The sequence below is a fragment of the Pteropus medius genome, unplaced genomic scaffold (genome assembly GCF_902729225.1).
Source record: "Pteropus medius unplaced genomic scaffold, Ma_sr-lr_union100, whole genome shotgun sequence".
Lineage (NCBI taxonomy): Eukaryota > Metazoa > Chordata > Mammalia > Chiroptera > Pteropodidae > Pteropus > Pteropus medius.
The window spans coordinates 15,814,425-15,841,084 of record NW_024344378.1 but is presented as its reverse complement, the minus strand read 5'-3'; the positions used below and the strand labels follow the sequence as shown (position 1 = coordinate 15,841,084).

General features: G+C 39.5%; 1 protein-coding gene across 1 annotated transcript in view; it reads right to left on the bottom strand.

The window, feature by feature from the left end:
• Window positions 1-759: 759 nt before the first annotated feature.
• Window positions 760-26,660, bottom strand: part of SORCS1 (sortilin related VPS10 domain containing receptor 1) — a 452,195-nt gene continuing 426,294 nt past the window's right edge. Inside the window, exons 24-27 of the mRNA XM_039871262.1 lie at window positions 18,484-18,583; window positions 3,545-3,650; window positions 3,262-3,422; window positions 760-1,519 (exon numbers count right to left, since the gene is read on the bottom strand). Of these exons, the coding sequence (XP_039727196.1) occupies window positions 1,455-1,519; window positions 3,262-3,422; window positions 3,545-3,650; window positions 18,484-18,583 (432 nt within the window). The 3' untranslated portion in view covers window positions 760-1,454. The remainder of the gene's footprint in view (window positions 1,520-3,261; window positions 3,423-3,544; window positions 3,651-18,483; window positions 18,584-26,660) is intronic.

Sequence of the window (26,660 nt, the reverse complement as noted above, 5' to 3'; positions counted from 1 at the left end):
ATCTCATCCTAATATAAGACAAGACCTCTGTATATTCTCAGACCTTTTGACACTCTTAAACATTAAATCCATTAACCTGTTTCTTCTTCTGGTTAAAATGGTTTTTATTTTACAAATATTTTTACTCTACTGTGAAAGAGGAAATACTGGGTACAGCAACCATCACAGGAATCAATTCCTGCCCATAGTAACATAGTCAAAACATTTCTAACAAGAATCTTCTAGGATCTGGCTGTATGAGGTTTTTGTTAAGGTGTGAGGATACTGCTATTCATCGGAATGCTTTCTTTTCCAGTGCACATGGCGAGATCTGAATATCAGCTCATTCACACACATGGCATGTTTCCAGGTGGGAAAAGACAAGGATATTTGGAAGAGGCGTGTTCTACAGGAGGAGACAAAGGGTACATGAAGCTGAATCCTTCAGGGCAGGATGCAGCTTGGCCATTGTGTACAGAAGCTGGCATGCTTGGGAGTGTACAAAACAGACAAAGATCAGAAACTTGTAGGTGGTGGAGATAGGGGTGGTGGAGGCTAGGCCAGTATTTAAGGAGTGTCAGGGTTAATGTACAGAATCTAGCAACATGTTTGGGGGAAAAAAAGGTAGGAACAGTTGAAGGGTAACTTCGGGATTAGAAGGAAGAGATACAAAGACATTGGCAGATCATGACCACACATGGAAAGCAAACAAATGGAAAGGTAAGACACTGGGTAACTGGGATTCTATTTTCTACGTAAGTTGAGGCAGAAGTAGGAAAATTTTTAAGGGGAAGCAGTCATAATTGGAAGGGGTGAACAGGAAACACAGGTTCACTTCTGACATGCTTGCCCCTATGACCCCCAACCTGCCTGCCTTCCCTGCTCTGCCTGCATATACAGAACTTTGACTGGCTTCTTTGTCCCTGTGGCCACACAGAACGCAAAAAGCAGCCTGGTAGCCACCATTGGCCAACAGAGCTACCAGATAACTTGGAAGGGAAAATGGCAATAAGGAAGATGGAACAGAGAAACAGCTCAGGGTTTCGAACTCCTGTGTATGTCTTTGTGTCTTGTGAAAGAGGCTGGGGTGGCTAATCCACCCATCAGCAAATAGTGCTAAAATAGCTGTTAAATCTAGAGCCAAGAATATTTCCAAAAATACATGCAGATTTCCTTGGCCTATATGTGTTATGAATTTTCTACAAACACGACCGATCAGAAAAAAGAGAGAGAAGAAAAGAGGAGGGCCGGGAGTGTTTTCCCATTAAAATAGAGCACCTGTATACTGCCCCTCCGAGCATGTTCTCAAGGTATAGTCCACATGCACAGGCTTAAAGCTAAAAACCCTTGTTGTCTGTGTCTGAAGAATTAAAAAGTCCCGATGCAGTGAGTGTTTGTTTGTTTGTTTGTTTGAATTTTGATTGCTTTTATTTTATTTTTGTTTGTTTGTTTTTGTTTTTACTGGCGTCCTCCATTCAAACATTTACATAGGTAGGGATTTCTTTTGTGCTTTGATTCTCAGCAACTATGGAAATACTTCCTGGCAAAATAGGAAACAGAACAACAAAGGAAAGAAAGAAAACATAAAGTTAGTGGTCATGAAGGATGATGCACTTGACAAGAGCGAAATTCTTTCCTGATCAGCAGGTCGCCTGTAGCCTTTGGGGATTTTCCTTAAATTGCAAATTGTGCCCCAGCAGATCCCCGCTTTGGCGTTGAAGGTGGAGTGGCGTGTCTTGCTCTTTGCAATCGGAGAGATGAGTCACCAGGTTGAGCAGAAGGGGAGGGAGGGGAGGGTAAAGCTACTCTCCTAAGAGAAAACGTGTAACACTTACTCATTTAATGACATTGGAAATGGAAAGGTGTCAGAGACTGCAATGCGCTGCAAGACGTTCCTGGCGGAGGAGGGATTGCTACTTTAATAACGTAAACAACGGCTGTGCTTCATACCCCGTGGAAACGGGATTGAAAACCAAATGACCCACGAAAATGCACTTAGAGACTTTAGCGGTGAATAGACAGGGTGAATGCTTCTCTGGACTTGAAGACAGAAAAGCCTTTTTCTTTTTAACCCAAAGCAATTATGCATTTATCACCCTGTCTCCCCAAATCAAAGAAAGCACACTGAACACTGGAGACCACATGTGGCTGCAGTGGTTATTATCACCTCCGATAAAAGCCAGTCATTGCATTTAAATTTCCCCTTAATACAACCACAAAACTTTCCCATATCCATTTAAAGAGAAGGTTGTGTTTTCATTTAGGTACTCATTTTTTTTTTTTCCCAAGTTACAATCTTATAAAGGCCTTCTAGGTGGTTTGGCATCATCACATTAGAGTGAAGCATGAATAGTTATATAGTAATTTATCCATCGTAGTCAGCAATGCAGGATCTAGATGGGAACATTTACAGCTTCAACTCCTGATGCCAACAGACAGGAGGAAACAAGAAGAGAAATGGATCACAATGGTGGCTTCATGGGCTTGTCTAACTTCCTGGAAAATTTTCTCTGTGATAAATAGTAGGACTTAGCAATCACACCTGAGACTTTCTAGTCCTAGTTGCTGGATTCCCATGCCTACTTCACAGAATAAGCTCTATTGAAATACAGTGCAGTTCATTTTAAGAATTCTAGTAAGGGACAAATACAGAGAAGGAAGAAATCTGCCAATCTGCTCTGTAACAGCCTAACCCTCCAGTGGTCTCTCTCAGGAAGCCCCACTCCCGGGATAGTCTACAAACTTGATGCCTCTTATCCTAAAAATTCTCAAATTCTGTTTTCTGGGGATGATTGCTAGATTATTGCTAGATTAAAAAAATAAAAAATCTCAGGGTGATCAGTCTGTCACTCCTCTCCTAGCCTCATTATGTCACCTTGCGAGTGTTCTGGAGCAGTGTGCCCTCCTTAAAGCTGTATCAGGGTGAGGCTGCCATGTCTTTTCCGGTCATTAGACACCCTGTCCCTCAAACCCTGCCTGGCCCTCCAGGCCAGCAGATCCAGGCTCTTTGCCCATGAACACTTGAAGCCCAACATTTTAGCAAGGGTTTTTGCGAAAAGAGGAAGAAACTCGTGAGAGAAAAAATACTAGACAGGAGCAAAAAGGCTTTTTTTTTTCTCCTCATTCCAGTGGAAGGAAGCAGGGAAAGAGTCATCTTAGCTGTTTCTCTCAGGGATGTTAGAGCAGAAAGCAGTGGTTATGTCAAGGCAGAAAGAGGTTAGAGACAGAGTCAGCCAGTGACTACTCAGGCTGAACAGCTGACAGCTACTGGGAATCATTTACCTATGAGCTGTGATTCCACCTTCTCATCTATCAGCTGGCCAGGCCTCCTTAGTTCAGTCTGAGGGATATGGGGCCTGTTTTCAGTGTGACTGACTTGACTGACCATCTCTCGTTCTTTCTCATTCTGCATCTGGGCATAAACATTAATCCCCGGGATCTTCCTAAAACATTAACAGAAACCATCACTGCTATGCATGGGAGATGTACATCACTCTGATGCATGCTTCTGAACCTGTCATGGAGAAGGAAGAGGGAGAGGAGACATGGATGGAGGGACACATACCTTTTGAACTTGTAGATGACGAACACTGCCAGCCCCACAAACACCACGGAGAGCAGCATCAGCATGGCAGATCCACTGTGGGTTGGAGTCAAGTCCACCAATGGGGCTAGGGGAGAAAGCAAGGCATGGTCATGAGCAGTGATGTGGAATGGCGTGGCTCGGTGAGAGACTCACACTGTTCATGTAGAGCCATGGTAAGTCCCAGCAAACTGCATGGGACCTACATACAAGATACAAGCCACACAGCTGACATGTTGGATGTATCTGAGCCTTTCCTAGCCACCAGAATGCTCCAGCTGGCCTGTCCAAGAAGCACAGTGGAGCCAGGCTGCTTGGATTCAAGGTTGCCTCTGCCACATGCTGGCTATTTGATTTTGGATAAGATACTTCATTTGGTGAGATGAGAGTAACATTGCATATCTCATTAGGTTTTTGTGAGCATCGAATGAGTTAATGAAGGTAAATCACTGATAACAGTGCTAGGCACATATTAACTCTTCTATAAATAGCTATTATTGCTATTGCTGCTGCTATTATTCTTAATCAATATTTATAATAATATCATTATTAAGTTTTTCTATACTCTGAATGCAAGCTTTCTCCCCTAAGCAATTACAGAGAACCAGAAAAACCACCGAAGGAATATTCTTACAAATTTTCCATTTCTCTCACTCCTATCCCAGTCATTGTCATGGAGAGAAAGAACTGAAGAGTAATGGAGCATGCTGATGTTTTTACACGTAAAATGCTGATGGCTGAGTGAATATTTCACAATCAGGTGCTGTCTCCACAGCTTCTCGAAGCCCTGACAGCTCATGCCAGGAAGCACCGGCCTCTCAGGTGAGTGGAGTTCACTTCTCAGGCTACATAGATGCCTCTGCATCAGTAAAAGGATCTCCCTCCCTGAGTCTGCCCTGAGATCGCAACTCTGGGGAACATCTTTTTCCACCTCCAAACCTCTTCCACCTCAAGGTCAAACTTGTTGTACTTTTGTAATTTTGTTTGCAATTAATTTTCACCCTCTCAAAAACTGACATTTTGCGAAAATAGCAGAGTTCAAGCTTAGAAGACAAACCACACGTACCCCTTAGAAGTCTAAATGCTGGCCTTTACCTTCCATCCATTTAAGCAAAGCCTGACACCCATACATGTGGGTGACCTTTAAGCACCATTTTCTACAGCTTTTCTGTGTTGAGAGTCAAGAGGGCAACTTTCTGGTCACCCAGGTGCAAAAGTTCAAGAGCAAGTGACTGCAATACTGATGGTATCAGACAAGACATGAGGCTGCTTCTGCTCCATTTGGTAAGCATAGGCTCGCATCCCAGCCACTCAGTCACCACTGCACACTGAAAATATATTCCATATACTAAGCTGTTTTGGTGAAACACAAAGTTAAGCCCTCTTTCTCGGAAATAGGCTTAGTTGTTTTAGTAGAATTAGCTTTTAGGAAGCACTAAAACTAAGTACCCATGCGATTCTCTCTCCGCCGTAAGTCAAGCAGCACGTAAGCCACGAAGTTTGAGTGTGTGAGTCTGTGTGTGAAAAAGTGGAAGCAGTGTCACTGTGGTGGAACCCCCAAGGCACATGCGCTTCGAGCTCAAAATCGGAAAATAGAGGTCTTCTTTACTTAGGCAAACGCAATTTCATCGGCAAAGGAGTCCAGAAATACTTTGGAACTCACACCACAGCTGGTCAGATGTCATTGGGGAAGAGAACACCTCCATTTGTCATGAGCATTATCACAACTGGTTTTCACAAATAGAAAGCAGAGACTATGGTCTCCATTGAACAGATAAGAAAGAACAATGAGTTTCTCTTCCCATTGGTTAATGTTGTTCCAAAGGACTCAGAACTAATGGAATAGCTAAGACTTGAACCCAAGTCATATCACGCACACACACTTCTATGTACTCAACCCTGGGCTAACCAGTGGGAGATATCAGAAATTTTAAAAGATATTTCTGAAGAGGGGGATTAAGGCAAAAACTATAGCACAAGAAGCAAATTAACAAGTGACACAAGTTAAAATATTGTTTTAAAACCATAGATCAAACACTCTTCAACTTGGATGACATGCATATATACATATATGTGTATGTATGTATGTATACATGCATGATATGTGTACATGGAGAAATGAAGCCTCACATACCAACCACTCGGCTTCCACAGCCAATAATCGATAGAAAATATTATTTTATTTCTACCTGCATCCAGTCCTCAAACCCTCAACCACTGGATTATTTCAAAGCAAAGCTCAGCTATCATATAAATTCATCTGTGACTCTTAAAAGATAAGGTCTCTTGCTTTGTCTCTTGACATCACAATACAACGATCTCACTTAAGGAAATAATAATAGGAAGATATTTTAAAGGTAATCTTCTAATGCAAACCCTTATCCAGGAACAAATGAAGGTCCAGAGAGGAGCCACAGATGGTTAGGATGGTTAGAGGCAGGTTAGCTTTCTTGCTAAACCTCTAACTCCTAGATGAACACTCTCTTAGAATAAGCAGACTATCAGTGTTAGGGAGCACCCAGGAAGAATAACAAGCCTGCTTGAAAGGGTTGGCATTTAAAATAAATGGAAAACTAAAGACAGGAAATTGCATTGGCTATGCTCTCTCTAAGACAGAAAGCAACACACACACACACACACACACACACACACACACACACACACACACACAGACTCTATTCTCTTCCTTCTCCTTCCTCCTCGTCTCCCTCTCCCATCACAAGCTTAAAATCAATCTGAAATCCTTCTCACTCAAATTCTCATCTGTAAACAAACAGCCTTAACACTGTTTTCAATTTGCATATTATTTTGGGAAAATGAGCTTCTGTATCCTGAGTTCTAACATGTGTGCTATCCGCTTCTCCTCCCCATCTCTGTATCACTTCATCACTTCTCAGAGGCAGGCAGGCAGGCAGGCAGGCAGGAGGTGGCAGGCAGCAGCAGTAAGAGATCGAATACCACTACCCTCTGTGTTCCCTGGGTGGCTTCTGCTTGCTGATCTGTGCCTGAATATAAACGAGCCATTATTGCTCCACACAACAGCAGCTGCGTATCTTAGTTTGCCCAACACTTAGGTGGTTTTGTGTGTTTTGCTGAGGAATGGAAACTTGTGATAAATGGGCTTTAGCCTGTGGAATTAGCATAAGTTAATCCCTCTCCAATTGCAGCCTAAACAAGGTAGAACCTAGGGTAAAGTGCTCAGCAGTTTATTTTCCATTGTTCAGGCACAGAGGAAAGCATGGACACATCAGCACTGCAAGTGACTCAATGTTTCTCAGTCTGGGTCTGGCACACATCGTTTCCAAAATCCTTCAAGGAACTCCGAAATGCATTGAATTATTATATTCTATTCATGAGGACCTAGGTTGATAATAATAACAGCCATGCTTACAGTAACAACAGTAGTCTTCCTATGAAAGTAAGTGCTAAATAAATGGTCATGTATTAAGCATATAAAAGCAATGCTAAAACTCCACTTTTAGGGTGAAGTAATTGATATGGTCCCTTTTTGGAATCAGAGTCTGACTCGGCCACTTACGGGCTAAGTAACTTAAACTGAACCTCAGTTTCCTCACCGGCATAATGGAGATAAAACTCATGTTTACTTTAGAAAGTTGCGAGAATAAAAGAAGATAGAAGTTTTAAAGTGCTGGCATATGCCCGCTACATGCCCAATACTTTACATACTGCTGTATTATTGCTATCGTATATCTGAAAGTGGATTCTACAGAAAACAAGTCCTGAAATGTGATGAAAAAGTTCCAAGGGCAAATAATTTTGGCGTTCCCCATCTTGGAGATTCACGGTAATCATCAATGTATTATATTAAAAGTTCACAGCAGTCCTGCAAGAGCAAAACTCATTTAACTTGAGCATAGAGTTTCACAAACTCGACAGGACACAAACCCTTTGCAGACCTAGGTTCCATACAACACACTTTGGGAAATGCCTTACCCCGCATATCACTTTTCCCTTTGCTGCAGACTTACCTCTTTGTTTATTTCAAAATTTTAAAGTCAATACTATGTTGGCATCACCTGATAAAGCCATGAAAATACTCTCACTGCTGCCCACACTCGCTTTTATTCTATCAAAGGGTCTTTCTTGGAGGATAGCTACCTGCACTGACCCTGAAACTTTGAACTCTTACTGTATTTTTATTCCAGAAGTTAGTGCTATCAGAAAGTTGCAAACATAATTTCACCATACCTTGATTTTCTTTTTTCCTCTCTTTTCTCCAAAGAGACCCAAGCCGGCTATTTAGTTACATGCCTTGAATATCACAAAATCCACATAGTCTCAAATTTCTTTTTCAGAAATTAAGGTGATATGGGAATGGCACAGCAAAAGTTTATCCAGAGTGCAGAAAGGTTTTCATGTAGAAAGTACCCTAACTTGGCCAATAGGCCTCTGTCTAGTTCAAATTCAACTCAATCAGAAGAGTCTTAAGGATGGCTATCCACTACTGAGATAAAGCTGTGATGCCGGAGGCCAGGCTGAATGGAAAGTCCCAGAAAAGGCTCTAATGACTAAGTGCTGCAAATTTTAAACTTAGGATGAGCCCTCAGAAATATCTAGTCACCAAAAGGTCACTTGGCCAACTAATGACAACCATGGGTACCTCAAAGACCAAACTTATCATCATAATTGATAGATAGGAAGAGAGGATGCCTTTTGGATTTCTAGGGTTGAAAGTCAAGGAAAATACTACTTATTATGTAGAATATTTCTCAGAGTGTAGCTTACAAACTACCTGAATCAGAATCACCTGGAGAACTTGTGAAAATGCACTTTCCAAAGCTTTGTTTGAGACAGAATATGCCAGTTTCAGAGAGTATGTCCCAGAATACATAAAAAGCTACACAAGACATTAGTATGCATACTAATTTGAGAGTACTGCATGGTAGGCCCCACCTTCTGTTGCTCATAAAACATCCAGTCCTTATCTTTAGAGTGTGCCTGATCTTTATATTCTCTGGGTCACTAAAACAAAACAAAATAATAATAGAAAAAACATACTTTAAAAAAAATTACTAATAGTGGCTCAATCTCTTTATGGATTAACTGCATTGTTAGATCAATTCTCTACCTCTGTCTGTGTCCAAGCTTTGTGCAAATCCAGTTGGAAGCTTCTCCCAGCCAGTGGTGAACTCTGTTTCCTCGCTCCTTGAATTGGAGCCAATAGCATAACGTGATTTGGCAAAGGAATGCAATGGAAGTGATGGTGTGCCATTTGTGAGATTTCAGGCCTTCTGTGCTTTTGCTCTCTCTCGGAACCCTGTCATTGCCATGTATGAGGAAGCGCAGAGAAGCTTGCTGAAGGATGAGAGAGCACGTGGAGGAGAGCTTCATTATCCCAACTGAGGCTATTCTAGAGTAGTCTACAGCCAACCAAACCCTAGCCAAGATCAGTAGAGCCCTCTACCCAATAATCCACAGCTGACTGCACACATACAATGAACACAGGCAAAAGCAAAAGAACCACCCGGCTGACTCATACACTCATAAGCAATAATAAGTGCTTATTGTTAAGCCACTGAATGTCTAGGTGATTTGTCACACAGCAATTAATTTACTAATACCTTTTCTCCTCAAAACCCTTACTTTCAACTTATTAAACATCTAATTAGAAATTCTCACCTTTGGGCTCTATGTTACCCATTTCTTGTGAACGTCTGTCCCCACTGGCAGAGTGGCAGGATATGAGCATGATGACCATAAGTGTTCATATCTAAATCAGGGTGCTTTAAGGATCAAAAGGAGTGCTACTAAAGCTTATGCAGACACAACGATATAACACAACAGTCCCAGTCACTGTAGGTATAAGGAAGGTGGTGTCTAAAAGGTAGCTTTGCCTAGGTTCTGGTATCTTTTTTTTTTCCAAATTTTTTAGACGAGGCAACCCTTGGTTGACTTCATAGATTGCAAGGACCTTGTCAGCTTACAATCCCTTATTTTTATTTATTTATTTTTTAATTTTTTATGCCTACAGCACCTGGTCTTCCTAAGCACTCTCCCATCCAAGTGCTAAGCAGGCCCGACCCTGCTTAGCTTCTGAGATCAGACAGGATCAGGGTAGCATGGCCATGGACACTGGTATCTTCTCTGTATTTTATATGTGTTCGCCTGCCTTCTTTTTTTTCCTGCCAATTTATCTTGATTATCTGCCTTGTCTCCCCCTTGCAGACCTGTGTCTCCTGTGTCCTAACCACCACTTAATTCCAACCTGTTGCATGTTTCTACCTTGCTTATGAATTGCTCATCTGATCACTCCCACCTGATCATTCTCTGCTCTAGAGTTCCTAGGTACATGCACAGGCCTAGCCAGCTCAGGCCAGGTACCCTGTGGTCATTTCAGGCCCTTTTGTGGGTCCTGGGAACCAGAAAAAAATGGTGAAGATAGACTCTACTAGAAACTAAACGGCAACCTCGTTGCTGGCCCCTGGTACATTTATAAAAATATCACATTCATTTAGTCATATTAGGGAAAAAGACAAGTTCGACACTTGTTATTACTCATCATAACACCATAACGGCTCAATATCTGGCAAAAGCCACTAGGTCCATGTGTCTGTGAAACAGTCTAATTATTCATAGAGGAAAAACAATATTTATTTTGAGGGAAAATACCATTAGTATGACTTTATTCACAAAAAACTGGTAAATGATAACTGTGTAGATAATAAGGAAAGCAGAGACTAAAGAGACAATCAATTTATTGGCTGCGGAAGAATTTCACTAGTACTAATTGCATCCCTAAATGGAAAATGTCATTGCGACAATTTATTTCACTTTACAGTTTAGAACTCCACAACTCCACAATCTGGCATCTGCGTCTATAACAATGTGGCTTAGATTATATTGTATTTTCTAAAGCTTCTTGACCAATGCTAATTCTACCTTCACGTGGAAAGGGTCTTTCTCATTGTGAAACTGTCAGGCATGATTCACGATGTATTCTGACTGAGGTCGAAATTCTGACATCCTTATTCTCTCCCACATTTACTCATAACATATCCAGGGAGTGCAACTGAAGCCTGGAAACATTAATTCTCTAATATCTTTGCGATAATATCTTTTTATTACACCTGAAAAAAATATTAAAACCAGTCAGCAGCAACCATGGAGGCCAAGATAACACAAGATAGCAGTTTTATTTAAAAACCCACACATACCCTTGACAAAGGACAGTTTTTCTAACCGTAACAACTTAAAAGGACAACTGCTAGACAGACAGGAGAGGGTGGAAGCAGTTACTGGGTATTACAATTTTTTTAAAAAAATTCAACATGGAATTTGAGGCTCTTCCTTAGAGAAATACTAACTTTTCACTTTTTAAAATCACATACACCCCAAACTCCAGAGAGGCAGTGACCTAATTGGAAAGCTAAAGGTTGATGAGCAATCTGATTAACAGATACTGAAATATCGGGAATTTGGATGTGTCATTTTCTGCTCATACTAGCATATTAATAGAATATGCTAGAATATAGATAATATCATTTGTTTAACTTGCATAAAAATCATGGCTGTTCACGTACATCTGCCACTAAGATTCCAGTGCACACTTTAATCATTTTCAACTGCTTCACAGCCACAGCACTTGGCTGGTCTTTGCCATTCATCTAGATTACAGATTATGGTATATCCCAGATTCAGAGGCAAGCTTCATTTTTTCCCCTTACATCCACTGTCTTCTACTCAGTCTGCCAATTAGGTTGGATCTAGATATGCTGAGAAATTAGATCTTAATGTATGTTATGAATTTCCTCCTACACAGACCCTTCTTTTTTAAAGTACGCCTCTGTTTCAGTGGGTGTTCTGAGTTGTAAATCAGATTTATTGCTGGAGATAGATGTGCACTTTCCTTGTTATGCAGATGGATTTCTGTCCCTAGAATGCTCTAAAAGAGTGCTTGTTGATGGTGAAAGGCCGGCCTATCAGCATGATTTAGGAAACTTGTTAAAAATGCAGATTCCTGGATTTGTAACTGCACGTACCCTGGGATTCTGATTCAGGGTATGTGCAGTGAGACCTGAAATCTCTCTACTTTGGTGAAGCTTCCTAGGTAACTTTAATGTAGAGTCAAGTTCAAGAACAGCTGCTTTATAACAGGGACTTCCTTCCCTGGGTTATAAAGAGTTTTTTCAACCACCAAACAGGATTTCACTTATATCAAATGTTTTGAGGAAAACAGCTCGAATTCTTCTAGTTCCTCTCTGCAGAAGTCCTACCACCTAAGTTTCAGATTATTTGCCCAATAAATAACTCCTGTGAAATGCAAATGATCCCTGAAGTGCTGTTTATAATTCAGTATGAACCACTCTAGTTACGTTTCTGTGTTCTCAAATAAAATGCTAGCCTAGTCTTTAACTTCCTTTCTCACATAGAACCTCATCTATTCTACCACAGAAGAATCAACATGTTTTTAGGCTTCTTTCCCCTACCTCTAGCCCCATCCCCAAGTATAACAACTAAATTTACTCATGAGCATAGGTCCTCACAGAAACAAAGATACAGAGTTTGATGTAGATTGAAAGATTTGTACCAGTAATTAGGACTTTAACTTATCACCTGTCAGCAGGTTCCCCTCACCTGTAATCTGCTGATAGGTGGAAAATTATAGCTCATAATACAGTCTGATCCTGGTCTTCCCATATGAGTTTCAAGCCCCCTACTTCCAATTTCCTGGTGGGGTTTTTCACTTATATATTTTATGACATTAAACCCATCATGAACCATAAAACTTAACTTTTCTGGCCACCAAAACAGGAGGATCCTACACCTAGGTCTCTGTCTCTATCAAATGCATTACCATCTCTTGCCACCTGGGTTGAAAATTTCTTTTAAAATATGTAAATAATTTATTAAAAAGAGAAAGGATTATTGATTGGTGCCCAAATCTATTATTTAAAAACCCTTTCATCTGCCCCTTCTTCCCATGTTTATCATATTTTATAATCTCAAACCTACCTTGATAAAAGTTTTCTGACTAGCATGCACGGATGATGAACCAACAGAGTTCGTTATAGAGTGGCATATTTGTTTTCCGTGAATTTTATCTCTCTCTTTCCTCTGCTCATAATTTTAACTTTAGTAAATGTACCAAATAGAAGTATTTGGGATATGTGTCTAGGTGCTCCAAACTATGTCATACTATGCCTCACTTTATGCATAAATCATACATACGATGTCACCTTCCCATGCCTCTGTTCAACATAGCTTCATAACCTGTCATGCTTACTTTCCCTTCTTTTGTGGAGCTTTTAAACATTAAAGCTCATCCTTATTGAACCTTCTGCATAGAAAGTTTTTCATCCTCTTCATTTAGAATCAATATAGCTTCATGTAATTAGTATTTGCACCTCTGGTCTATCCAGGGTGGAGCCGAGTGAGGATCCTAATTCATCTTATATTCCTGGATGCATCATAGTTTTAAAGAACAATGGCAAACTAAGGTATAGAGTCAAGTGAGGAATAAGATGATAAATCTGAAATGGACATTGCCCTTGAGTAAATTCCAAGTTACTAGGGGCAATGAGAAAATTATCAACATTTTAAAGGTATTTTCTTAACAGCCCAGGTTTGTTCTTCCGTAAGTACCTACAGAGATGAAACGTCCTGCATCAGATTAAGAGCCTTCGGGTGAGTCTTGATGGGGGTTGGTGGCGGGGGGATCTCTCCCTAAGATGACATCACAGCTCTTAAAATATGGAAGACTATAAATAAATTCAAAATAATAAAAGTAAGTAAATAATAAATAAATAATAGAAGGCCAGGGTAAAAGCATAGATGAGAGAGAACTCAAGGGAGATGTCACAAAAGATGTGAAGAAGGTCTAGTTTGTTTGACATGGTGAGGACAGTGCAATCTAAGGTATGCGACCCTGAGTCTGCCATGACGTGAGGCTGCTCTCTGACCAGAGAGGTAAGATGAGAGTCAATACGTTAAATTGCTTCAGTCTCCTTCGGAAGAAGCCCTCATGATAGTCTCTCTCCTGTGGCCTCTGTGATCTCTTATTCCAGAACACAGAACTTTCATTTTCCTCAAACCTACCCATTCCCCACAATGTGGATATAAATGATTCTAATATATCTTGAAGGGATACCTGACATAAAAACACAGAAATGGGTTTTTCCTGGATGTTTATTGGATAAATAAATGCAAGGCTCCACTCACCAGTTATTTGGTAATGAGTAGCAGGTCATAGAACAGATTTACAATTAAATAAACTTAATCTGAATGTTAACTGGAGGAATGGAATTTTGAATATATCTCTACAGTTTATAAAGTGATGATACACTTAATTATTTATAAAGGCAATATTTATTGAGCACCTGATATGTGGAAGTTCTCCGCTGGGTACAATAGTGGAGACAATACTGAGATATGCAGAACTGTATCCTCAAGAAGTAAAATCAAAGTGATGATGATGATGATGATGATGACAATGACAATGTAGATTTAAAAAATGCATGTGAGTTCAGACAAGGGGTAGATGATATCCATGTAAAGACACCTAGAAATACATCATGCACATATTGGCAATGAGTTGAGCCTGAAAATATAAATAGAGTAAGGAAATGTAGAGAGGTGGAAAAGTGGGGAGAAATATTCCAGCCAGCAATAGCATAAGTAAAGGGACGCTTCAGTCAAAACACCAGTGTTTCCAGTCCAAGTCTCAGCTTGATTCATTTCTACTCCCTTTTCCAACTCCCTGAGTTGTTTTGTAACATCTTAGCCTTTGTCTGCCAAACATGGATGCCAGCTGCCACCAGGTCCTGAAAGCCAAAGACAGCCACACCTGCCATGGCCTTCCTACCCTCCCCACAACCTTATTGACAACAACTTCTCATTCTCTCCCTATTCTCAGACAATTTTAAATCTTTCCCTTCTGCAAAGAGCATTTCAGAAACATAGCTTTCAGGAGTGGTTAGGTTCTCAAGAGAAATTGCGCAGTAACTGAGGAGTATACGAACGGTTAAGAACAAAACAAGGACTGCGTTCAAAGTTGAGCTCGGCTTAGATACCAAAGTTAATGAATTCCCAAATAGAACACGTGGGGGCAAACAAACTAAATCCAGTCTCTAATGACATCCAGGTATTTGGAAATGCTTACCTTGTGTTCCCATAAAAGCTAACAGGGAAGTGAATTTGAAACACAAAATAAGGCTAGTAAATTCCTGAAAGGAGACAGTTCTTTTTCCCTGGAGACAAACCAAATTATGCCTTGCTTCTCTCACCAGCAACATACTCTGGCTCAAACATTTTTAAAAGAAGGCTGCTGAACATCTGCTGAGCAATTAATGGAATGCAGTAGCGTGCTATAATGGTCCCTGGGAAGGTATTAGCAATCCTGCTTATGAGACATGAAATGTTGCAAACAGTGGTTCTTTTTTATCTTTTTTTTTTTTTTTTAATTTCTATTTTCTCTTGCCTACAGCGGGGATGAGAGGCAGGGAAAGGCAATTGAGGTGAACCCTCTGCATCAAATACCCTTCCTTACTGTTTTTTCTTTTCCTTAGGTTTCTTCTTCTTTCTCTTCTTACCCATTCAATTGGGAATGTGTTAATTTAAACTTAATAAAATAAATCGTGGCAAGTGTCCCAATGAACTTATCCCCCACCCAATGTGCCAAATTTTCTATGTGTTAAAGGAGAATTCTCTCCACTGTCATGGTAGATATAATCTACCACTCTGTTCAAATAATTAAAAAAAAAAAATATATATATATATATATATATATATATATATATATATATATATATATAAAACTATATATATAGTTTTAGCTAATTTAGGACCAATCTCCAACAGGAAACCAGGCTCTCATATATTTTACTGCCTCATCACAATCACTAAAGTGCCAGCCTTAACACAAACCTTGTCTTTTTCACATGAAAGTCTGGCTGAGAGTGACTTTGCACCTGTGTGTACTGCCATTTCTAACACTATTACGACAAACAGGGCTAAACTCGATATAACAAAAGTTTTCAAAACTCAGTTATTGCATCAGCGCCTGACATTCTCTTCCTTTACTCTTCAAATTGGAGTTGATTATCCACATATAAGCCTGCATCTGCTCCAGTCACTGAGCTAGTCACACAGGAAGCTCAATAACACCGGCTGATCAGGTTTGGAATTACAATGTCAAAAGGCTCTACTATCATATCTAACAGGGAAGAGCCATGAACAGTCATAATGGTTGGGAGTCAACGAATGTTCTCACTCTACTCAACTTGGCCCAGTTTAAGACTTGGCTTTTGCCTCGAAATGAATTTTTGTCGTGGTGGTGGTGGTGGTTGTTCTCTCATTCTTTGGCAATCTTTCATCATATATATTTATGCTGCAGGGGGATCCCCTTAAAAGCTCAGTGTGCTTACCTGTGTTCCCATTAACATATCTCCCTTTGTCAGTCCTTCTTCCCAAGGATCTGAGTCCTGCTCCCCAGACATGGAATGAACTATGAACATTAATTAGAAAAATTTTCCAGATTTTCCCAGAATTGGAAAAAATGGGGTTAGTTGTATGACTACCTTGACCTGTGATGTTCCCCTTTCCAACATAATCCCCTGGTAAATAGTACAGAAAGGTTTTCTCATACATTAAGCTACTCTATAGCAAAAGATGGTGCCTGAAGACAGCGCTCATTCAGAAGTATGTTGGAAAGCAAATTTTGCATCACAAGAAATGAACTAGATGAGGTTTAGTCTGCCCCCTAAACAGGCTGGACAATCTAATTAAATTAAATAAATCAGTAAACCTATTTAAGCCGATTTCAAGTAGTTACTTTCTACTCATTTGACAATTTGTCAGTGGTCGGCTATCAGAATGACAACTCATATTTCTAGACTGTTCATTCTCTATTTTAACCAGCTCTATGTAACAGACATGTCAGTTGCCACCTTCTACCAAAGACCAAAAGTCAATATTCTGGGTAGGAAATGACCAATCCAGGTCATCAAATGTCCTTGGTAAGTTGGTGGGCTTTGTTCAGACCGTAGACATAGGGGTTGCTCTCACAGGTGAGGCTTAACCTTCCCTGTTCTCTTACAGTTCTATAATTTCTTCAGGGCATTTTTGTCTGCAGTACAATTCAAAAAGTGACATTTGTTAATCTGCTTCCTGCCTGCCTTTCCTTGGTTGTGGACACTTCATGAAGGCAGAGAACAGCCCATGCTAAGAATGATGCTTGGCTGAGCGTAGGCACTTAATTAATGTCTGTTTAGCGGAGGAATTTGGATGGTGAGTTGCAGAATAGCAAATCAGCCTGACTCAGCCCTCTTTGCTCTTAAGGGTCATCTTCCTCAAATGATCCTCTGAGTCAGTCATACTTCAGCTCAAAAGTCTCCATGGCTTCCCAGAGCCCACCAAAGGAATTATAAACTGCTCACTCTGGCATATCTCTACTCTCTACCTCCACATCCCATGCTCAGGAAGAGTGGCTTTTAAATATTTGTTCTCTTAAGGCAGTGGGGTTTTTTTAAATACAATTTTATGAAACTCAAGTAAAAAAATATATATACAAGCAGAAAAGAGGTCAACCTACTCGGCCTTCTTCTAGACCTAGGCACAATTTCAGGTTCTCCAGGAAACCAGAGAATAGAGTTGGAAACTGTCGCTCTTTGTCCACACTTTCTCAGCATCCCCATAGCCCTTGAGGTTCCCAAGGGCTCTTCCTTGGTACTTTGGAGCCTGGAATATCTTTGAAGTTCAATCCTACCCATCCTTCAAGGTCTTTTCCAAAGACCACCTCCTTCTTTGCACTTTGCTGTGTCATTTTCACTGGACACAATTTATCTCTTCTCTAAATTTCTTATACAACTTTGCTAAGAATAAAAAGAGTGAAAAGAAAAAAATAATGGCTTACTATATGCCAGGCACTATTCTAAGTGCATTAACTTAATTCTCACACAATCCCATTGACATAGGTTCTATTGCCACCTCTACAGCACAGAGAAGTTGAGTCTCTTCTCCAGGTCTATATCGTGAGGGAGTAACAGGGCCAAGATTGAAACCAATGGTCTGGCTGAAAAATTGCAAAATCCAATATGCTCTACTGTCTCTTTATATATGAGGCATTTTCTTTATTCTATTCATTGAGATACCTGCCAATGCCCATCTCCTCCACCCAACAATGCCACCACCACCACCACTGCTAACAGCAAACTCTGTCACACCTCAACCAGATCATATGTATTTTGATGACGAAGATCATTTTCCATTGGGCTTTATACTCTATGTACTCTATATAGCACTAGCTCTGCAAAAAAATACCCAGTAAATGTTGTTAATTTAATTTAGTATTAATACAAAACAACAATATCTATTTCTATATACTTGGGATTACCTAAATTATCATTGAGACTTTTATATAGCCTTAGGAAGAGGATCCACGGTCCCCCCTCCCCCGCCCACACACACATGTTATAGGTAAAGAGATAGAGCTCAATGACATTAATTAATTTGTGAGATCATTACCAACTCGGGGTTCAATTCCTGGCTATGATCCTGTACAACTCCTAAGTCTCAGCTCTTTCTTCTGCACTACCTTATCCCAAAACTTAAAGAAAATTATTCATGACATGAATGACTTGAAAATAAGCTTTTGCAGAAAGATCAGAAAACATTTATTTGTAGGGTTAAGTTTATTTGCAAGATTTCTGTTGAGATGAAGTATGCTATTATTTGAAGAGTATGTACCTAGTGGTTACTGCTAGGGACAAGTGAGAAAAGTCACTTTCTTCTGTTGCTTTATGGGTCCCCATTAAGGCAAAAATGCCAAGCAAGGGAAGCTACAACGATTGATTCCCTATTTCTGATAAGGAGGGGCACCATCTGGTCTTGTTACATTGAAACAACAGAGTGGGAGCCCCTTTCACTCCAGCCTCTGGCGAGAACCCCGGGACATGGAAACTGACCTGCTGTTAAGTGAGCTGCGTGAACAAGGACTTGGACTCCAGGCTTCAGCTCAAAGTGCACCGAGTTTTGATTGAGCTTGTGGATCAGTAGTTCTGATATCTGAAAGAAGAAGTGTCATAGTGAGTGCCGCCCAAATTGTTATACCAATTATAAACACACGTGCTGAAAAATATTCCTTGTATTTACCAAAGTAGTCCCGATATTATACCTATGAATTATCTAAATGAGTGTTATATGATTTTGAGTTTTTGTTCCAGAATATACAGAAATAATTATTTTAAGCATGACTTGACTTTACATCCCAAATGCTAAAATAGTATAAACTATTGATTAATCAAATAATTTTTAATCTTAAAAATTATCCTGTAGTATTTCAAAAGTCACTCCCAGTTTTTAAAGCAGATTTGTTATATAGAGAACATAAAAGAAGTAGATATGTACACTTCATACATTGTGGAGAGATTCATATACATTAATCTTACATCTTGGTAATAGACTCCAACTTATTCTTCCTTATGCCTCCCACCTCTTTCTCAAACATGCCTTGTGGCTTTCACAGAATAGATACGTTATGGATATTTACTGAATGGCAAAATAGTCCTTTTAAAATAATAAATTATAAAGTTGAAACAAAGTGCAACCACAACTTAAGTCATGAAATGGCTGACCCTTGTTTCATGATTGTGGACTTCAGCTGAACCATTCCTCAGCCTGACACATATACTGGACAGACCCACGGGATTCTGGGCCACAGAATATTTAACCCCAGCATGGGGCCAAGAACCTTCTGTGTGGAGTAACTGTATAAGGTAAGGTTTTAAAGATAAGGTAAAACTCTGTTCACTTGTTTGAAACAGAAAACCCAGCTCAGTTTACCCTGTTTCACTTATCCTTTTGACTAATTTCTGAAAAGCTATTCTCTCACTCCAATTATTTTTATCTGGTCTCATTGCCTAATTTTTAATATTCTAATCAATTAATTTAATATTTTCTTTAACATGTTTTAAAGTCTACTTAGATGCTGTCTGACTGTGATTCTAAATTCTTACTTTTCCTTTTACATTTGTTGAGTTTCATTTAGTCCATCAAGTTGCCGAAAGGACACCTTTGATCCTTTGATCAGTTAGGCAGGGCCAGATGGCTTTGTTTTGAAAGAGAGTCTCTTGCAGAAGCCTCAGCTTCGTAACAGAACCCAACTGGCCTGCAGATGAACTTCTTTGCTTAACAGCAGGAACCTGGGATGACCTGTGGTTGAGCACCTGGGATCCAGTGCAAGCTCAGCCTCTCAAATGGTTTCATTTGGAAACCCATGCAGAAAAACAAGACTGTAATAAAATTACACTGAAAAGAATTTTTTTCTCTATTTTGGGCTATTCTATTTCCTGGGACTTGAGAATCTTTCATAGTGCTCCAGGATTACAGAAAGTGGATTTCTAATACAGACTGTAGAATGCTTTTCCTCTGTGTTCTCTAAATTGTTGCAATATACAAGTTCCTATTCTACCTTATTCTTATCATTCAACTGTAAGGTCTTTTTGGGAACCTGACAGTGGATTTTTAGTAGAGGTCAATCAGAAAGGTTTTAGTTATGAAATACACACATACATATGCATACACACATATAGAAATGTGAGCATATATATGTGAAATATATATAATTATGTATGTATAAAATATATATGTTTATCTACATATGGTACATAAGTGCACGTATACATACTTATATTTGCAGAAAATGTTTGAACTCAAATAGTAAGACTGGTCAGAAGTAATTAAGGAATTGCCCTATGTTACAGAGTCTATCACATGAACAAAAGAGAATTATGTATTTGCAAGAGAAAGACTTCTCTTTTTCAATCACTCGAAGTGATATTTATTCTCATCTCTGAGAATGTCTTTTTTCCTCAAGTGAGAGATATAAATAACTAAACAAGAAAACAGAGTTCATCAGAACAACACACTTCTGATTTACAATCTCCAGGAGAGTCCCTGGTGAATATAATTAACTTCCCAGATTTGTTTTCATTTATAACATTGCTTTGTTGGCTTTATCTGTATCATTTACAAAATTAAGCAGGCTATGCAAAAATAATTGGTTAGCAGAAAGTATGTCTCATGTTTTCAACTTGCATCAAAGGACATGAAATAAAGAACACATAGTTTGTTGGAAAGAAATTAAGCACAGAAACAAAACTAAATAAAATTTACATTGCATACAAGAAAAATCTCAATTAGAACCATGTACCTCTCTACTCAAATAAATGAGTATAAAACTGTTGACAGATTTTGACAACATTTTAAATGTTTTCTATGCCACTCGCAGAATGTTTATCTTGTATTTTTTCTTCAAATCATGAATTGTTATAGATATATTTTAAGTATATTATCTATGCATTGAGCACTTCATATTGGTAAAGTTGCATAATTCTTACTATTATTTCTAACTCAGAATGTTTTAGGTGTTAGTGCTGGTTTCTCCATGGAAAGGAACATGGAGCTTAAAGGACATACCTTAGTTTACCGAGTTAATATTTGAAGAGTTGAGAGCAGACTTCAATATTGTTTGACTCCTAATCCTAAGGCATTTTTATTAAAAACGCTTTCCTTTAACCAGCTGACGAAGAGAGAACAAAAGATATGTGGAAAGAAGTTGGGCTAAGCAGGTTTAGGAGATTTAAAAAATACAGCACTTTATTAATTATTCTGCCATCTCTTATTCATCTGTGATACCAGTCCTATGTCAGCTGATGAATATGAGTTACAGCAATAGGCGATTCCTAACCCCACCCTCAGGATTGCCACATTCTGTTTGCCAGTTAATATAATTTATAATGTTTGGGAGAGTCTTTGGCTATGAAAGAAGTAGAATAACCTGAAATATATAGAAAAGTGTGCTGACAGCCTGAATGAGAAGAACAAAAGCTTGCATGATAAAGAATCAAGGAAAATAATGTGTGATTGCTGGGAGATTGGACCTGCTGAAGCAAGTTGAATTTATTTTCCTTTTTCTGTCCAGTGAAAGTGTGTTGTCTTAGCGAATTTCATTTATCCTTTGTGCTGTCAACCCTCTTATGCTACTCTCCTACACAGTCCATTTTCTATTCTTCTGCAGCTAAATAACCATGATCAAAGAAACGACATATTATTGTTGGCATCTGCCGATTGGTGGGCTATGCCTGTGATTCTAATATAACTCACACTTCACTTATAATACCACTTGAAAAGACAGTGGGGACTCAAAAATACATTGAAAGTAATCATCCAAAGGATGCTGTGGGAGGGACCTGCTAAAGTGAAAACATCAACGTTCCTCCTTATCTTCTTTACAAAATATGAAATTGAAGTGTAACGATGAGAATGAGCTAGGTTAGGCTGAAGTAAACAGTGTTAAAGTCTCAAAGGTTTGGAATGATAAAAATATATTTCTTGCTTACAGTGCAGGTAGGCCATGGTGCTGTGCTCATTGTGGTCACACACTGACTCAAGCTGGTGGAGTAGTGCCCCCAAACATTTTCATTCTCAATATCATAAGAGAGAAAAAGAGCACTATGGAAAATAGTATGGAGGTCCCTCAAAAAATTAAAAATATGACCCAGCAATTCTACTTCTTCGTATTTATCTGAAGAAATTCAAAACTCTAATTTGGAAAGATATATGCACACCTATGTTCACTGCAGCATAGACATGAACAATAGCCAGAAGCAACCTGAGTGTCCATCAATAGATGATCAGATAAAGAAGAGGTGGTAAATCTATGCAATGAAATATTACCTGGCCATAAAAAAGAATGAAATCTTAGCATTTGCAACAACATGGATGGACCTAGAGGGTGTTATGCTGAGTGAAATAAGTCAGGCAGAGAAAGACAAATACCATGTGATCTCATGGTGGGATCTAAAGAACAAAATAAATGAATAATACAACAGAAACAGACTCATATGTACAGAGAACAAACTGGTAATTGCCAGGTAGGAGAGGGTTACGGGGCGGGGTGAAAAAAGTGAAATACAATTGGTAGTTACAAGATAGTCATGAGGTTGTAAAGTACAGCATAGGGAATATAGTCAGTAATATTGTAATAATTATGTTAGTGCCAGGTGGCTACTAGACTAATTGAAAGGATCACTTTCTAAAGTATATAAATGTCTAAGCAGTATTCCTTCCACCTGAAACTTGTATAAAATAACACTGAACATCAACTGCAATTAAAAAAATAAAGTGCCCAGGAAATTTCCTGGATGATATAATGAGGAAATAAATTAGCCATTCATACTCCCCTCTGGGTTCCCCAGTTCTACATTCTGTCTCCTTTTGCCATGTTACTTTTGGCCCAACTCTTACCTATTCTACTTTTAGTTATAGTTCCCTGCTTTAATGATCTTCCTTGTGAACTCCAGAGTATTTCTATAGTTCAATTCCCCATGTTAAAAATTCTGAACAAGGTAGACTATGAGGTCATTTAGAAAAGAGTCTGAGATTATCAATTACATTTCAGAATGAATCTTTACTTCTTGAAAATGTTGCCAATAGACTTCCATTTTCAGAGGTGCCTTTCCTTTCCCTGGATTTTGGATTCTGCACCTGTCAAATGCATATGGAAACACAAACAAGCAAGAAGGGAATTCATTGTTGGCGGCTGACATTTTTTCCATAGTCTTTTTGTTCCTTTTAAGTGTTTCCATGCCCTTTAAGGATTCTGCAAGACAACTTATAGGCTCCTATCTCCCCAGCACAGCATCACAAACAACCTTGAGAGAGCATGAAGGCCTTTCTTCTCTCCAGGAGAGGCAGTTACAAATCTGCTCACTTCTGAGGACTCAGAGAAGGGAAGCACAGTGACAGTGGGGGAGGGGTTGCTCTATACCTGAGCAGCTGTCTTCAGGGTAGCAGGACATACTATCCCTGATGAGGCCAGCAAAGGGCAAGTGAGCCTCTTCTCACTCACCAGAGATCTGAAATAAAGACTGGTGGAACCCTCCCAGACAGAGGTCACTTGATTAACCCAGCCCACATTATCTTGATAGCAAGGTCAAGTACTTCTCACTGTGAGGGATTTTCAATTTATTTCTCAGACAAGGTAGCTCAGTCTAAGCCAGCATCCCTCTCTCCTGGAAATGATATTAAAGGGAGGAGAGCCAAGAACCCTTTGCTGGGGTCTTGCTCTCTCAGTCTTCAGGGTCCACCTGGCCAGTGTCCCATTTCCTCCCCAGGTGGGGATTCTGTGCTATACCTTTACAAGAAAGGAGCCAGGGGGATAGGGGATATGGTCAGCCCCTCCCAAATGCCAACTGGGAATCAGAGGGCAGCGTTCAAACAAGGCGGGCCCTTTCTGTTGCTTGGTTTTGCTTTGTATTCATTTAAAATTTCTGTGTTATTTATTACAAAAGAGGTCAGTTGCTTTTGCCTGCCCAGTGTTCTTTCTCTCTCATCCACATTTTTCTTTAAGAACCATGTCCTCCTTCATCTCAGTTAATTTGATTTAGGAGGGGCTCCCTAAACTCCTGATCCAGAGACCGTATAACACATCTGACTTGACAGCATTCTATCCCTCTGGCTACAGGGCTAGTTAAGAGATGCCTATTTTACCCAAGTCGGGCCAGTGAGAACTGTTAACCTGGGGCTCTTGTGATGCAATCAGGGGGAGACATTGTCTTCTGGATGGAGTTGACAAGCAAACTAAATAGAAGCTGGCCAGGGCTTCCTGTGGCCACTCTTGCTTTCCTATATGTTGGCTTCACTCTTAGGTAGCCTTCCCATGTGGCAGCTAAGAAAAGAGACAGAGAAAGAAGGAGAGAGGAACAGAGAGGAGTAATTTGGTGACACTTTTGAATGGCTCTGAATTTATTCTTGTTTGAACTGTACCCTTAGACTTTTCAACTAAATAACCTCAACAATTTACTTTCCCTTAAATCTGTTTGAACTAAATAGCTGTTAATTGCATCATACAGACAGACAGATACACAAAACATCTCACGTTCATTTCCTGGTGCAACAACCTTGGTATTTGGGGGTACACAAAAGTAAAGTGGTATTCAAATCCATGTCTGTAGCATGGGGTAGAAGAGATAGCCCACGAGGCTCTAGAGGTAGTTGCAAAAACAGAACTAGAATCTCATTTGCCCGAAAGAGTTGTGTCACCTTAGGCAAGTCACATCTCGTTGGGGACCGAATTCATTCATTTTAAAGTGACTGAGTCAGAGAAAATATCAAAGGCTCCTCTCTGGAAGAAAACTACAGGTTTCTGATGGAGGGCCCCTATTTCACAGGTTGGCTTATGGCTTCAGTTTTGCATGTTGATTTCATTACTGCAGTTTTTAATCAGGATAATGCTCTTCTCCACAACTAAGACGCTGGTCTTACGTGCTTGGTTTGGCATTTGTTTGGTCACTGCATTTGGTTTAGTTTGAGTCCTGGATAAAGTTGATATACTTGAGATTTCCTTAAACAGAGTTATAATCTTTAGCTTGGTACTTTGTTTTTCATAAGCTATAACTCTACATGATCACTTAGATGTGTCATCCTCACTCCAACAGAGTCATTCATATACGCTCTTTCTATTTTTTATTGTCCTTGTTCTCTTCTGTAATTTCATTCATTAATCTTTTCCCTTACTCCCACCATCCTTTTTTGTTCCAGTACATGCCTTCACTATACCAGTCAATTTTTTTTTTCATTTCCTATATATTCTCCTCTTGTCATAAAATGGCCATAAATGTAACCATCATCCATTTACCATTTATTGGCCACCTACTATAGGACAAGTACTTTATCGTATCATTTCTTTAATAATATCTCAAACACCCTGGGAGATGATTATTATAGATTATGTGCCTTTGGCTGAATTACTTAACTTTTTTGGTCATAATTTTTCTCATCTATAAAACAGACATAATGAATATCACAACTGAAATGGGAAACTTGGTTTATATTTCTCCAAACCTGTGCTCTTTCTAAAATGGCTGGATTCCCTTTATATATGTACCAAATGCTAAGTCACACAGCCTTCAAACAAACCAGCTGCTATCAGATCTCTGATTAATGGTTTATTAGTACCCAGTACCAGGCTACCTCAGGACAATCACTCAACCCTCTGAGAATGCCTTTGAAAGAGGCACTCACATAACACGGAGGATAAAGAAAGTAAGTACTCCAGAAAAAAAAACAGTCAAAGCAAGATACATTCCTACACAAGCAGAAGAGGTTTCAAAGAACGTACCCTTCTTCTTTCCACAATTCCTCAAGGAAAGATCTAGAATATATTATACTTTTAGAGAAATACAGAAAGTATGAGAAATAGAGATGCACAGATGATGTGGTTCCTAGGAAATATTCTAGTTCTAAATCTGGACTGTCCTGTACTTGAAAAGATTATAATCTGGATTTCATGGACAATCAGTAAGATTTCCAGAGGGACAACTGTAAGTTCATACCTAAACGCCTAGGATAGTGATCTACTTTCCCTTTAGTTCTCATTGGCAATGCTGTAATAAAAAATAATACATTTTTTTCTCCTACTTAATTGCAGGTCCAGATAGTGATTGGTAGAATATAATGGGAAGCTGAGTGCCAGGGCTGAGCAACTCGGATGCACATCTGATGGGTTATCAGCTGCCTGCCCTTCAACTGCAGTTCACTAGGAAGTGGGGTTCAACAGGGCTTTCCATGACAGCTCTATTCCTTATTACTTGCACATGGAGAAAATTACAGAGGTGAGTCTTCCACCAAGTGAGAAAGTGGCAGATGAAAGGAGGGTGTGTGGTAGGAGGTGGGCCACACCATAATTTGGGGTTGTTGTTAATAAGGCTGTTATAGGAGGTTCTCTAGCCATCTTGGAAGGCTATAGAGATCATGGGACTAGATTATCAGTTTATTCTAAGTAAACTGAAAAGTTCAAAGTACTAGAGAAGAAAAAGCCAATATTCATTAAGTGCCTGAGAGGAATCCTATTTTTAATCTATCTGCCAGAAAGAATGGAGAAACTGAAATCACATAGTTTCTAACAGGGTAATCAAACAGAGACTGATCATTTTAACTGAATGGATGGAGAACAACAACAGCAACAACAATAGTATAACAACGATCCCCACTACAGAGATGGGAGCATCTTTTGAAGTTAAAAGGCAGAAGGGGAGGAACAAAAAGATCAAAGAGGGCAGGTGAGAGACAGAAACACACA